Source organism: Anoplopoma fimbria, chromosome 9, assembly GCF_027596085.1.
Source record: "Anoplopoma fimbria isolate UVic2021 breed Golden Eagle Sablefish chromosome 9, Afim_UVic_2022, whole genome shotgun sequence".
In the NCBI taxonomy this organism is placed as follows: domain Eukaryota; kingdom Metazoa; phylum Chordata; class Actinopteri; order Perciformes; family Anoplopomatidae; genus Anoplopoma; species Anoplopoma fimbria.
The window spans coordinates 17465433-17480433 of NC_072457.1; the positions used below are offsets into that span (position 1 = coordinate 17465433).

Below are 15001 nucleotides of genomic sequence, written 5' to 3' on the forward strand. Positions count from 1 at the left end.
CCATGTTGAAGCCAAAACCAAAAGACCCTTGGGACTTTTGCCTATTGACGAAACTAAACACTAAACACAGAGAGAAGGAGAGAAAGGGGGAGAGGTTGACAGACCCCCGGGAGACGGGGGAGAGAGAGTGAGAAGGGGAGAGGGGGGGGCGCAACAGAGGGAGAACAACTAAAGTGAACTCTCTGCTCATCCAGCCTTGAAATATTCCATTCTTTCCACAGAATCAAGGTCTCCCTCTGTTTCTGTTTCTTCGTGTCAGGAGTGTGCAGCTGCTCAGTGTGTGTGTGTGTGTGTGTGTGTGTGTGTGTGTGTGTGTGTGTGTGTGTGTGTGTGTGTGTGGCTAGTGGATAAGGGCTAAAGAATGCAGCTAACTCAGTGGTGCGATGGTCATTTGCAGCTGCTCCACATCATCATATTGTTGAAATTCAACCCAACACCGTCACCAAACGCACGCGCACACACACACACACACACACACACACACACATGCACACTTTCTGTCTGTTTCTGACTCACAGAAGTCCAAATCTTTACTATAAAAAAGGAGCTGAATCAATACAATAGATTATAGAGCAAATCAACAGAAGTGTTTGGGTGTGGACACTAAATAACTGAATATATGAGCATTTCAACTGCGTCAGAGATCTATTTTATTCAAACAATCTGTAATGATATTGGTAGATGTGGGTAATAAAATTGCTCCATATCAAATCAATCGCTTTCTCAACTAACAGTCGATTGAGATGTTTGGGCTTCACTTTTGGGGAGCTGTCATGCCAGCAGCAGCCTGTGAAAAACGGAATGCCTGAATGCTGGAAGATTAATAAACTGTGTATTACTTGTTCAACAAAAAAAAACACTGAATTCAGGTGAAGAGGAACCTTAATTTAAGACTGATTGTGAAGCAACGATTTGTCGATTAGCAGGAATTTAGCTCATCATGGAAGTCGAAGCAGTTTTATCATCATGCTTATTATTCTGTCTATAATGGTGCAGCTCCACTTGATAATGTGCTACCGTTTTCTCGTGCTACCATATCAGCATCTAGGCTTGTAATCGTAAACAGAACAGCAATGTTTTGGGGTTATGACATGGCTTTGTTTCCATAAGAGCTACAAACATGACAATAGGTGAAATTATAGCAAATTGTAAGGGCAGACGAAAAATACAGTTTTATTCTTCTTCCTGTAAGTCAAACTTGACGCTTATGTGTGTGTAAACCAATCACCAGCGGCTCAAGTCACTGCACTTTGTTAGAGAACTGTTTCGTTCTTGTTCCCAGATAAAGCTCTGTAGACTGCCTGTGATATGGAAACACTAATCACACTGTATGTAGCTGCACTAACGACACTCACACCTGCTACTCTGCCTAATGTCTTAACCTAAAGTCAGATATGCAAAGTGCTATTCTTTGAACACAAAGTTGTTGTCTTTAGAAAAGAGAATTCTCCACATCAGGATCTCAAGCGATATTGTGCTGTGTGTATATTGACTCAGACTAGCCTTGAGGTTGCATAGAGCCACACAGCGGCGTGTTTGGGGGTCAACGGTGACCTGCAGGTTGTTAGAGAGCCGGGGCCATGGTCGGTACAAACAGGGCACAGCAGCCCAGTGTGCAGCACGGTGCCACACTGCAGAGTGAAGCCTGGCCCTCTGGTACAAGTGTGATCCACAAACACAAACATGCACTCGCACCCCCCCAGTCTTACCTGTGTCCTGTCTGAACTGGTGCATGGACTGGAGGTCTATGATGTACGGCGAGAGCCGGCTGTCCACCTGGCCGAGGACCACGCTCCCTCCGCGGGGGTCGCTGCTGCGGATGGCCGCCTCTATCTGGTGGGAGACGACGGGGCTGTAGGGCCGCCAGCGTCCGTGTTCGTTGAGCCATTCCCACACCACCACCACGGAGGCCAGGAGCATGGTGTTACTGCTGGCCCTGCGGAGGAACCGGAGGGTGAAGCAGAAGAAAACACTGGATGGTTACATAGTGACGACAGACTGCGTGGTCCTGCGTGTGTGTGTGTGTGTGTGTGTGTGTGTGTGTGTGTGTGTGTGTGTGTCTTACATGGAGCCGCAGGAGGCGACTCATTCTTCTGCGTAGACCCGGGCTCCTCGCATGGCCCGCCGGGGAAGAAATCACGCTCGTCGCCCGGCTGCCGCTGTTAGACCCGTGTTACAGCGGCGTTACTGTGGCGTTACGGCGGCCTGTGCGCGTCTATGAGCTCGCGGACGTCCGGCGGCCTCCTCTCCTGCGTCGGTGAGGAGGAGGAGGAGGAGGAGGAGGAAGAGGAGGGACGGAGCGGAGGATCGCGTGTCGCTTATGGAGGAGCGGAAGCTGAGACGTCCACGTTTAAGACCGACAGCACGAGCCAAGCCCGGCGCAGACAGCCTCCGCTCGGGCGTGTTTCCCCGGCAGTCTGGGCGGAGCGCACGGGCGGAGCGCACGGGCGGAGGAGAAAGTCTCCACACGCGCAACCTCAGTGGGACCCGGGTCACCTGGGCACTGTGCACGAGGCCAGGTGTTTACCTGTCCATACGGCTTATGATCAGGCATCTATATACATATACACATACATATATATGTATATATATATATATATATATATATATATATATATATATATATATATATATATATATATATATATATATATATAGGCCCTATGAAGTCACTCACCTGTTGATATGAGCTGCTGGGTCCTCTCTCCTAGTCCAGGACACTTGGAATGAACCCCCGGGTCTCCACAGACCTCTTCATGGATCACATGGAGCCTCCCGTCCTCCTGGCTCCACCATGGCTCTGTCCCTCTCGTCCTCCACGAACCAATACTTCTCCTTTTTGTATTTATGAGACAATGCAAAGTCCTCTGATGTGCTGGCGGTCACAACGCGGTACGGCCATGGTGCCTTGGAGTAAGGGCCATGTTCACCCTGCCGCGTCCATCTTTGCCTCGCTGTGGGAACACTGGGATGAAGCCACAAAGGAGGGTGGGGGCTGCAGCCGGCCCTCTCCGCCGGCTGGCCCTCACGGTGATTGGTGGTCAACAACCAATAGAAACATGGTCGCCAGAAACGTCCATGCACACCACCCACGTATAATTAAAATGCCTTGATTTGACCTATTTGAAATAGCTTTGTTCGTGTCTCTGTGTCTCTGCACTGCAATCAATAACTGCACATGTGAAGGTGAAATATGATTAAAGGCATGCTTAAAATATGGAAACTTTGGAGTTATAATAATATAGTTATAATAATATATATTATATATATATATATATATATATATATATATATATATATACATATATATATATATATATATATATATATATATATATATATATATATATATATATATATATATATATATATATATATATATATATATATATATATATATATATATATATATATATATATATATATATATATATAGAGGAAGATAAGATAAGATAAGATAATCCTTTATTAGTCCCGCAGCGGGGAAATTTGCAGGCTTACAGCAGCATAGAGTAAAGTGCACACAAGAGACATAGTAAAGAAAGACAAGATAAAAATAAAAAATGAAAAATAAAAAGTATTATAAATAAGCAATACAAACAGTAGAAAAACAACAATAACTGAAATATAATATTTACAGACAGAAAAAACTATTTTAACTATTATTGCACAGTGTAATGTATTGCACAGGATATATATATATATATATATATATATATATATATATATATATATATATATATATAATATATATATATATATATATATTATATATATATATATTAAATTCCCCTGAGTAGTGTCAGGTCTGGAAGTTGCCTGTGGCTCTTTGTGGGGACATACTGCCACCTGGTGGATAAATGGGATATACACGTGTGTGGAGCAGGTCCGTCGAATATAACATGAAACTGAAATGGAGGATGGTTTTGAGGAAATATAATGTCGTCCATTGTTGCTAATAATAATAGATTACAGGTGCGTGCGACTCTATTGCCGTATCTGTTGTCAGCTCAAAGGGCTCTACGGTTTGTCCCCGTTGCCTCTTCTTATTCCAGTGAAGGGAAGTGTCGGCCCGCGGGGTCTGGAGCGGACCAGTGAGCACCGTGAGGCAGCGGAGTTCCGTCCGCGTGTAGCCCGCATCGCTTGAACAGCCATTTAGGTGAATATGACGTCATGTACGTTCGACACGGGCTCCATAGCTCAGGGGTTAGAGCACTGGTCTTGTAAACCAGGGGTCGCGAGTTCAAATCTCGCTGGGGCCTAAATACTTTTTTATTTTTCTTGATTGACTTAAATTCCGGTAGAAGGTTTCTGGTTAAAAAAATAAATAATTTAAGCAACTTACAAACATCGAATCTTTAAAGACAGTTGTAGCAAGCAGCATCTAGCCCAACATGAGTACTAGACAATAATACAAGATAAATGACATGACTCCATGAAAATGATTTATTTTACATCGTATAGTATAAATTATCTGCCATTGTTCACTTTGTATATTGAAAAATGTGACTTTTCACCGCAGCCACAGCCTGTTCACCCTGCTGCCGTCTGGAAGGAAATCCAGAAGCATCTGTCGCCGAACCAGCAGACTTCTTTCCTCTGGCCGAGACTCCTTAACCTGAAGCAGTACTGTACTCATTATTTAACATTACACCCAGATGCACAATAGCATGGTCTTACTCATACAGCCTGTATATTGAGTGTGACATTTCTGTGCTGGTTATGTACTGAAGAAACATAAATGTAAAAGCTACAAATCTATTTTGACATATCACCCTATTTAGAGGTTTGTTAGTTCAGATCGTGATCTGACGTCAATGCAAATGTACCCACAGACTGACCAGTGAACAAGGCAATGCTTTAATACATAATCCTTATGCACTCATTTTTAATCAGGAATTTTTTGATTTATCATAGTTTAGCTGCAGTCTGAGCCCGGATAGCTCAGTCGGTAGAGCATCAGACTTTTAATCTGAGGGTCCAGGGTTCAAGTCCCTGTTCGGGCGAAAGCTGTATTTTGACTGCTTCCCTCCTATCTCTATTGCAATGACAATAAAACTTTGAAACTGAGCCTTGTTACATTGGGGAAATCACCACCTGACGAAATGATAGGTCATGTATTTTACATTTGGGGGATATTGCTGTTGGCTGTTGGGTTCTCATTTAGTGAGGAATAATTACTGGAAATGCGTTCCCTGTAGTTCTAGAGAGAGACTTTCCCAAACCCTTTGGATCAGATTAATATAGATCATCATAGCTTGGAAAGCATAGGTGTGCATTTCCTGCAAGAATATATTCAAATGTCACCTGTGAAAAAGGCCTACCATGTTAGCTATTGGTGCTATTGGTGTCGTTGTCTTTTTTGGGTGCTGTTAGCAGTGCGGGTCTTGTTGCTGGAGTTCTTGTTTGACTTTGCTTTGAAATGGGTGATGCAAACAGCCAGCACCATAATCAGCAGCCCCGAACCCACAGCCACACAGTACCAGTGGGGAAAGAGGAACCAAGAGGAACCTGGAGATGAAACTGGAAATGCAGAGAAAGAACAATTAAGCTGGGGCAAAAATGACAATTACTAGATGTTTTTGAGAGCCTATTGTCAACATTGCATTAAATTAAATCACAGCATCATGTGTTCTCACATAAGCACCCTTTTCCTGAAAGCAGCGGCTCTGTATCTCCTCTGAAAGTCTTATCATAACATGCAGCCTAATACAACCAGAGTTATAGACATGGCCAAAATGTAAGGGTGGGCTTCGACACCACATATCTCGTTTTTGCATTATCATTAATGCGTTTCTGTATTGTATATATATCGAGGGGACCTCCCTTGGCCCCCTTATGTTTAGTTGAGTGAAGCCAATCCCAAAAAGGCTTATATGTTATTTTGACTTGGTGTGAGAAACATGCATGGCAATCTGCAGCATGGAGGGAAGGCCATTGTAATTCCTACAAGCATTTGTGCATCAAGGCCTTTCTAGTTAGTCACCATAATGCAAAATAAATAATCTTACCACAAAGCACAGTTCCTCTCCCAACTGTTAAACGGGAGTTCACATTGGCAACACAGTAGTACAGCCCCAGGTCTCTCTCCTCAACACTAGTGATCCTCAATGCCAGTGATCGGTTTATCAACTCCACTGAGAAACGAGGGCTGAGCTGAAACCCTGAGAAAAAAGTTGGAGTTTGTTGAAAGCATTTCAAATATTACTCCATTTTCTGTAATTAGAACTTGCAAAGTTGCCCCTCCTTCTAAAATGACATCCACTCATCACGGCTGTGTATTGGCAAGCACCTTATTATTATTGCAATACATGTGTCACAATACGATATATTGCGAAATATGCGATGCCATAAGATACGATATGATGCCTATTGCAATTTATAGCAATACTCAATACTAAAATTACAACTTGCTGTTTACCACCTGGATGCTCTAATACATCCCATATTGATAACTCAGCGGACAAAATGCATCCAAACTACTTCTAAAGTTATTTGTATTGAACAAAGTCACTCAGCAGAGAACACAAAGAAAGAACAAAAAATGATCTGAACATAAAGTGCATGTTGTATTCTCATTGTGTCACTGGACACTTTTTTTTTTTACTAAAATGCACTTGCCATAACTGCATTTGAAAAAATAAAATACATATTGTATTGTATTTATTGAGTGTCTGACCACTCTTTGTAGATGCCATAAACATCTTGTGAAAAAAAGTGACATTAAGTGACCAGATCATGTAACTGACCAGGAGGTCACTGGCCTGAGCTTAGAAGGAAATTGGCAGCCACATCTAGCGTTACAGGAGCAGAGGGGGAGGTTGTTTGACACACACAGGGATTTAAGGACATTTAAGGGACATTTAAAATCCATTTAAAACAGTTTTTTATTTTTTATGTATCAATAGCAGTAGCGGACGTTTAAAAAATGAGCGCGATAGTAAGCCATATCGATATTTTTACACAGCCCTACCACTGAAATACACAAGGTTTTCTGTTCTGTGTTTATAGTTTAAGTTTTTATTCAGTTTGATCGTATAACTTCTGAGTTCTATGCATCATACAGCCTCAATTCAGTTGTGTTTATAGCTCAGTTTTTCACGGTTTCCTAATTGCTCAAATCAGCATTTAGATCATGTCCTACCTTGTACTGGTCGTCCCTCTCTGAGACTGGTGCAGAGGACCACAGTGGGGGTGAAATCAGGGTTGTGCTTTAGCCACGTTGTATCGTAAAGATAGGAGATGTTACAGTCAAGAGTGACTGCTGAACCGCACTGGACATGTTGGACGTCAGCAGCCGGAACAAACGGCATCCCAAAACTAGCCATGGTGATAAACCCTAGAGTGGAGCAAATGGACATCAATTTTACCAATGAATGTTTGGTTTAGTCTTAAACAAACTTTTAACTAGAGTTTCAAAGCCCAACATTAAAAAGTTGGGCTGCCGCTGGAGACATCTCTCCTGTTTCCACGGCCATGCTAAGCCTTTATGATAGATATTTTGATAGACGTTTTTTTGGCAGTTGATGGAACTTCCTTCTTCACCTTCTTTCAATAGAAGCCGTTGGGCTTCTATTGAAAATGACTTGTGGTCTGTTGCTGTGTCGCTGAAAGCAGATGTGATCTCAGCGCTCCAATGAGGCTGTAAAGCGTCAACATAGCACATGTTTGTTTCAGTCTGTTCAATTCTGTCAACAACAAAAAAAAGCCTTTTTGCCTTTTTCCTTGTCACCAGAACATTTCATGCATAAATATACTTGAAACGTATCTTTATAATATATTGTATTATCAAGCATATTATCCTGCACGTTGTCCTAATTACAATTTGAAGATACATCACATAAAACCTAGCTAAAAAGCTATCTAGAACACTGAAAAAAATGGATTTTAACTGCCCTCACCCTCTAACACTACACTTCAGCATGAACACTAATGATTCAAATCCTCCGAAATCTGATCTTGTCTCTTTTTTCGGTTGAGACATACAGTTCCTGTTCCCAACAGCAATTCATAATAAGTTAGTTAAAGTGCACATCTTAGTTTTTTCCCAAGGTTCTCAGTCCGTCCTGTTACCCTAGCACATTCCCCGCTCAGGAATTAGCATGATTTCAGTTTATTAAAGGCCTTGGGAAGATCAAAAGCAAGTTCTCTCACTCCATTTTCTGTATTTTTGATCAGATTGGGTGTGTTCGCTAATTGGGAGTGTGTTGGAATCAACAGTTCAGGTTTGCATAGCATCACACTGTCTTAGGAGACGGCGCAGAAGAGAATGTGAGAAAGTTAGTCGTTTGGCATACTATTCAATAAAATGTTTAGCTGAGCTAGCAAGGTTCCATTTCCCCTTACTCCAACCTTTGCTTTAGCCTCTGTTTTTTAACTTATTTGTATGGGATATTGTTACAGTCTCATGTCTCATCATAGCCAGACCCCTCAGTAACTGCTGATCCTACATGACTCTGTCCTGATGGAGCTGATGAAGACTCATAATGTTGCCATCCACACTCGTGGCAAAGTTTCCTTCAGTAATGAACTTGAGCCCTCCAAAATAGTAAGAGGGGAGATATCAGACTATTGTGTTTCCAGAGTGACCCGAGGGGAGACCACCACCTCACCAGCTACATCTGAATGTGTGGTGTGGGGTCAAGACCCAAGGGCAGGTTTTCCAGCTGTAGTAGAGCCTTTTAACATCATAGACACTTTAAGGTTATTTTATTTTCATTGTTCACAACAAAATGCAGATTGTCGTACTATTTTGCTACATAAGAAAAAACACAAAAAAACTCCACAAAGAAAAATAAAAGAATCCCCAAGAACAATACATAACTGTTATGAGCAAACGCACAGTCTGAGATAGCTCTAGTACTCCATTCCTGTGTGTCTCATGTTCAGTTGCATGTTTTAAATCTCTTCTCAAAACTCACTGATTTATGAAGGTCTCTTTGCAGTTTCGCTTTTTCTTCTTTGTCTTTAAACATTTAAATGTTTCACCATACATTATAGCTTAAATTCACTAATTTTAGCCTATATGTATGTATATATATATATATATATATATATATATATATATATATATATATATATATGGTATAAGAATTACTATTATTACATTATCATCACTGCTGCTCTCATTTAACATGAAATGACCCAAGAAGCAAATAGAACAGCACTATCCTTCTGCTATCGACACAGTACAGACAAAGCAAGGTGTGACAGGCATTGTTATCATGAGACGCTGAGTCTGACTCAACCTTCATCAAGTGAAAAAGTGGATTTTCCTCACTTAAGAATCAACTTTCTGTCTTTCTATCCAAAATAATTTATTTTTATACATTTGATTTATTACTCACCAACAAGAATGGATGTTACCCAGTTGGACTTCATCTTTTTGTATCTCCTGTTTTTGATGTTTGTGGCATTATGGTCTAACCGACCACACACTTCCGTTTTAGCTGCCAAGCCATCCTTCCACTAAAGGCCCCTTTATATACATCCTCTTTCGGTTTTGTCATGAGAAATTTTTTTCAAGCTTCAAGCATTTGGGCCAGGAGGAACCGAAAACCTTTAAACTAACTTAAAGTTAAGGACTATATCATGCTTAAGATGTTTTATAGTTTTCTTTTTTATAATCTTTAATGTGTGTTTATATTATTGCTTTTCTATTGGTATTTATTTTCAGTTTCAGAATAACATTATAAAATGAAATCTGTATATAAATGATGATATTATTATATCAGTATATAAATATATTTAAATTAACTAACATAATACTCCATCTAAGCTGCACTCAGTAGAGCACACATGTCAAACATCCGGCCCGGGAGGAAATATGTTTATCATAACTGGACTCTGAACACAGGGGCTTAGTTGATGGAAAAGATAAAATACTTCATCACATATTCTCTATCTGTGGATGGGATGACGTCACTGACACTGCTCAGCTGTCATCGTCATACGGAGACTCCAGTTAACGCGTTACAGAGGAACTCTTTACAATGAAATCACTGCATGGCACAGCCACGGGGAAATACATGTTTGAGGAAGAATCTAAACGCACAAGTGACATGAAACTGTCCTGTGACGATAACAGACATGTATGATCACTGACATGTATGATCACACATGTATGATAACACATGTATGATCACAGACATGTATGATCACACATGTATGATTACAGACATGTATGATCACACATGTATGATAACACATGTATGATCACAGACATGTATGATCACACATGTATGATCACAGACATGTATGATCACAGACATGTATGATAACACATGTATGATCACAGACATGTATGATCACAGACATGTATGATCACACATGTATGATCACAGACATGTATGATTACAGACATGTATGATTACTGACATGTATGATCAGACATGTATGATCACAGACATGTATGATAACACATGTATGATCACAGACATGTATGATCACACATGTATGATCAGACATGTATGATCAGACATGTATGATCACAGACATGTATGATTACAGACAAGACGTTGAAATAGCTGTTTTGCACATGTGGTCTCTTACACTTCACATGTGAACATATGAGAGACTTTACATGTGAACATATGAGAGACTTTACATGTGAACTTATGAGAGACTTCACATGTGAACATATGAGAGACTTCACATGTGAACATATGAGAGACTTTACATGTGAACATATGAGAGACTTCACATGTGAACATATGAGAGACTTTACATGTGAACATATGAGAGACTTTACATGTGAACACATGAGAGACTTTACATGTGAAATGTTTTAAATTTGATGCTTTTAGAAGAAAAGAAAAAAAGAAAAAGCCGTTCACGAGCAGAAGATATAAATATAAAAGATCAGTGTTCAGATGACAGAAAAATAGATTATAGCTTCAAAAATCTGCTAGTGACGTAAATAATCAATAAGTTTGAATTTGATCTCATTTAGAATTATATTCTACTGATACTTCTTGTTTTCTGAACACTTATTTTGATTCATATTGTTTCAAATATATTGTCACTTTAGTGTGTTTGATTTGTACATTTCTTAAGGGGATTTTTTTTATACGACAAAAAATACTTCTATATAAGATATTTCCTACAGCCCCTGAAGGCACCGAGAGAGCCCGCCCCCGAGGAGCTGTGATTGGTGGAGGGCTGTTGTCGTCAGTGGGCTCCCATGCAGAGACACTCTGGTCACATGTCCTTGAGTTCCTCCAAACTTACATCTTTACAGATTTATCTCTTTGTTTCAAGGATGTTTCTTTGGTGTGTTTGAGCCTGAAACAGACAAGGACGGAGAGTGTTAATCTTTAGTACCACATCCACAAATCCTCAAAATCCTCTGCACCTTTCTCTCCAGTGTTTAAGAATGAAGTCAATGAATATCTGGACTCTATAAAATATTCAAAGACCTTTAAAGCTATGAGGACTGTGCAGATCTATTCAACACTGGTGACCTCGCTGGACTGACTGATTAAAGTCTGAGTTGTTGGTATGATTTGGACTGTTTATTGTGTGATTTGGACTGTTTATTGTGTGATTTAGACTGTTTATTGTGTGATTTAGACTGTTTATTGTGTGATTTGGACTGTTTATTGTGTGATTTGGACTGTTTATTGTATGATTTAGACTGTTTATTGTGTGATTTGACTGTTTATTGTATGATTTAGACTGTTTATTGTGTGATTTAGACTGTTTATTGTGTGATTTAGACTGTTTATTGTGTGATTTGACTGTTTATTGTGTGATTTGACTGTTTATTGTGTGATTTGGACTGTTTATTGTGTGATTTGGACTGTTTATTGTATGATTTAGACTGTTTATTGTGTGATTTGACTGTTTATTGTATGATTTAGACTGTTTATTGTGTGATTTAGACTGTTTATTGTGTGATTTGACTGTTTATTGTGTGATTTGGACTGTTTATTGTATGATTTGGACTGTTTATTGTATGATTTAGACTGTTTATTGTGTGATTTGGACTGTTTATTGTGTGATCTTGTGACATTTTTTAGATTCCCAGGTGTAATATGAATTACATTTTTGTTTGCTGTTTGTATGTGTCTGTGTTTTACATGTATGAACAAATGTCTCAATAAAGTTATTGAAAAAAGAAAAAAGAAAAAAAGAAGCAGTGAACTCATCACGGGCTCGAGACTTTAAAGACCCCCCCCCACAGATTCAATCGATCAACCAATAGTTCGTTCGAGTTGACTCCGCCTCTAAAGTGGACGAGAGCAGCAGCAGCAGGGGGCGTTTTCAGCCTGCAATGAAAACACAGGAAGTCATTGAAATGTTTACTTCCTGTTGGTTACATTTGTAGGCTACCTGTAGTTTATAGACTACGTTTGGGTTCTATGGATGTCCATCAGTGACAGTGGTTCTCTCCTTTAAAGGTTTCTGATGCTTCACATGGTTAATCTATGAACACATTCCAGTTCTCTGACTGAAAACATGGTGACATCAACATGGAATTAGGCTTTCTCAATAAATATCTTTATGTAGAGATACTAAATAAATAACCATATTTATTATGATTATAATAATAATAATTATTATTATCAGCCACATCATGCACAACGTGAGTCCACTAGTCAACAATCTAGCATCAAATCTTACATTTGCACAGAAAATAAGAATTTTCTACAAAACGTGGTGTTTGTTGTCAAAACTAAGAGCCAATCAGCTCTTTGATCAGGAGACAGCAGGCGTTTCCCATCATGCACTGGGCCATGCAGTTGGTGGAGAGCAACTGCAGCGCCTGGCTCTAAAACCTGCAGCCGCCTCGCTCTCTGAGGTCATCGTTGAACACGTGTTCGTGACGTCAGAGCAAGTCGGGATCAAGTCGGGATCAAGTCGGACACAAACCTAACCGGCTCTCATCTCGAGGTGACGGGCAAGATGGCGTTGCGGTAAAATCACTCCGTTGTAGCTCTGCAACAACAAGTAACGAACCCCGGGTTTTTAACAACTAAACCAAATTGAGGACTTCCAAATGACAACCTAAATATTGAGAACCTAGAGCACACTTCACGTGAAGGTTTTTTCTTGCGCATCTCTGTATGTTTTGGGGCTTTTTAAATCGGCTTTTAGAGCCACATACCGCCAGCCTAACGTTAATGTGAAGCATCTTTTCGCTTTGGCCACAAGCTGAACTAAAGGTTTTATTTTGTTCTAGGTCAGTAACCTTCTTCTGACCCACATATTCTTAAAAATAAAAAATATGAATATAGAGGAAGATATTTGCGGCACAATTCACTCATACGCCAAGAAGGCTCCGCAGGTTGAAAAGTCTGAGATGGAGGTGGTTTTGTCGGAGCAAGACGACTCGGACTTGGCTCAACCGTTACCAAATGCCATCGGTGTGGACTGGATGATGAATGTTAGTTAGAGTCTGATGGTGGCACCTTGATGGTAGCCTGTCATCAGTGTGTGAATGGGTGAATGATATGTAATATACTACTGACTGTAAGTCGCTTTGGATAAAAGCATCTGCTAAATGACTGTAATGTAATGTATGACATGAATATGGGTCGCCAATAGAGGGCGCTTCAACCCTTGTTTTTCTAAGTTTAGGCTTAATGCTCATAAAGTTAAATAGCATTCTCTGTTTAAGATGTTCAGAAAGGGCGGATAGCACGGAAAAAGGAAGGGTAAAAACAAAAAGTCAAAATAGAAACTTGAGCTTTTATAATCTCTTTTTTGTGATATAAGCTTTATGCTGGACGACTATTTGAAGTTACTTATGGCTCTTATATCTATATTTCAAAATCAATTCATTGTAAGGTCAACGGCTGTTGTATAGCCTACTTGAAATGTTTCTGGCTTTAAACCCCTTCCTCAAAGGACTAAGCTTTATGTTGGGGGTAGATTACTAGAAATATATAATAGTTAAGAACTTCATACATGCCTGTGGTCTTTTGCTACGGGTTTGTGGTTCTGTTGCAGAGTTTACAGCTATTTTCTAACCGAGTGGTTAGACAAGATCTTGTGTATTCTTTCCAGCTCTCAGGTTATATCTGATACTGTTCTATGTCTTTTTCTTTAATGTCACTTAATGTCAGGGATCTTAAAAATAGTGTAAAGCGCAAGGCTTTGTTTTTGTTTGCAAAAAAGAGCAAGACAGATTTTTGCTTTTTTCAAGAATGTCACTCAACAGCCAACGACAGTAACCTTTGGAGGTCACAGTGGGGAAATGATATCTGGTTAGCACATGGCTCAGAACACTCTGGTGTCTACACTGGTGTAGGAATCTTTAGGTACAATTTTAATGGGAATATTCAAAATTCTGACTCAGATACTTCAGGTAATTTTGTCGTAATGGTAGTAGCCACTAATAATCATACAATAATCATTACTAACATCTATGGATACAACTCCCCTGTGGAGAATAACAAGCTCTTTGATACCATAGAGGATACAATCTCATACTGGTTGAACAAATACCCCAATGCTTCTGCCAAGGAAGGCGAGGAAATTTTAACATAGCGATGAATAACATGTTGGACAGATGGCCACAAAGGAAATCAGGGTCTTCTTACTCTGCTTTATGTTGTTTTATGGATAAATTTGACCTGATTGATGTTTGGAGGAAACTGTTTCCGAACGACCGACAATACCTGGTCCAATAAGGACTGCTCAAGACAATCCAGAATTGACTACTGGCTACTTTCCAAGAGTATAATGAGGAACAACATTTCGGTCAATATCTGTAACACTCCACTGACTGATCATAAAGCAATTTACCTTTCAATAACTTTGTCCTCGGATCAGACGTCAGGTGCAAAAGCCTCATTCTGGAAATGAAATAGTTCCCTCCTCAAGCACGATCAGGTCAAACAACAGATCAAATAGTTAATTGAAAACTTTTGGATTAAAGCAGAATCTGAAAAAGCTTATGGAAAAAATTGGGAGCTCTTAAAATATGAGTTGGGGAAGTTTCTCAGGAAGTTTGGTGGTGATCTAGCAAAGGAAAAAAGAGCAGCTGAAGAGGAAA

General features: G+C 39.9%; 2 protein-coding genes, 2 non-coding genes and 1 gene segment (V, D, J or C); 3 read left to right on the plus strand and 2 right to left on the minus strand.

The window, feature by feature from the left end:
* Nucleotides 1-2492, minus strand: part of LOC129096516 (E3 ubiquitin-protein ligase DTX4-like) — a 29707-nt gene extending 27215 nt beyond the window's left edge. The window contains 2 exon segments of the mRNA XM_054605319.1: nucleotides 1710-1936; nucleotides 2066-2492. Coding sequence (XP_054461294.1) covers nucleotides 1710-1936; nucleotides 2066-2067 — 229 coding nt within the window. The 5' untranslated portion in view covers nucleotides 2068-2492.
* The window catches only part of LOC129096520 (ribonuclease inhibitor-like), a 108829-nt gene that overhangs the window by 73306 nt on the left and 20522 nt on the right, over nucleotides 1-15001 (plus strand). The window lies entirely within an intron of this gene.
* On the plus strand, nucleotides 4190-4262 carry trnat-ugu (transfer RNA threonine (anticodon UGU)). Its single transcript has one exon. It is a non-coding gene; the product is annotated as a tRNA-Thr (tRNA).
* LOC129096522 (Ig kappa chain V-II region 17S29.1-like) lies at nucleotides 4423-9417 on the minus strand. The segment is given in 5 exon segments: nucleotides 4423-4618; nucleotides 5325-5523; nucleotides 6012-6164; nucleotides 7145-7339; nucleotides 9348-9417. Coding segments are annotated over 4 exon segments (564 nt in total).
* Nucleotides 4934-5006, plus strand: trnak-uuu (transfer RNA lysine (anticodon UUU)). The gene has a single exon. It is a non-coding gene; the product is annotated as a tRNA-Lys (tRNA).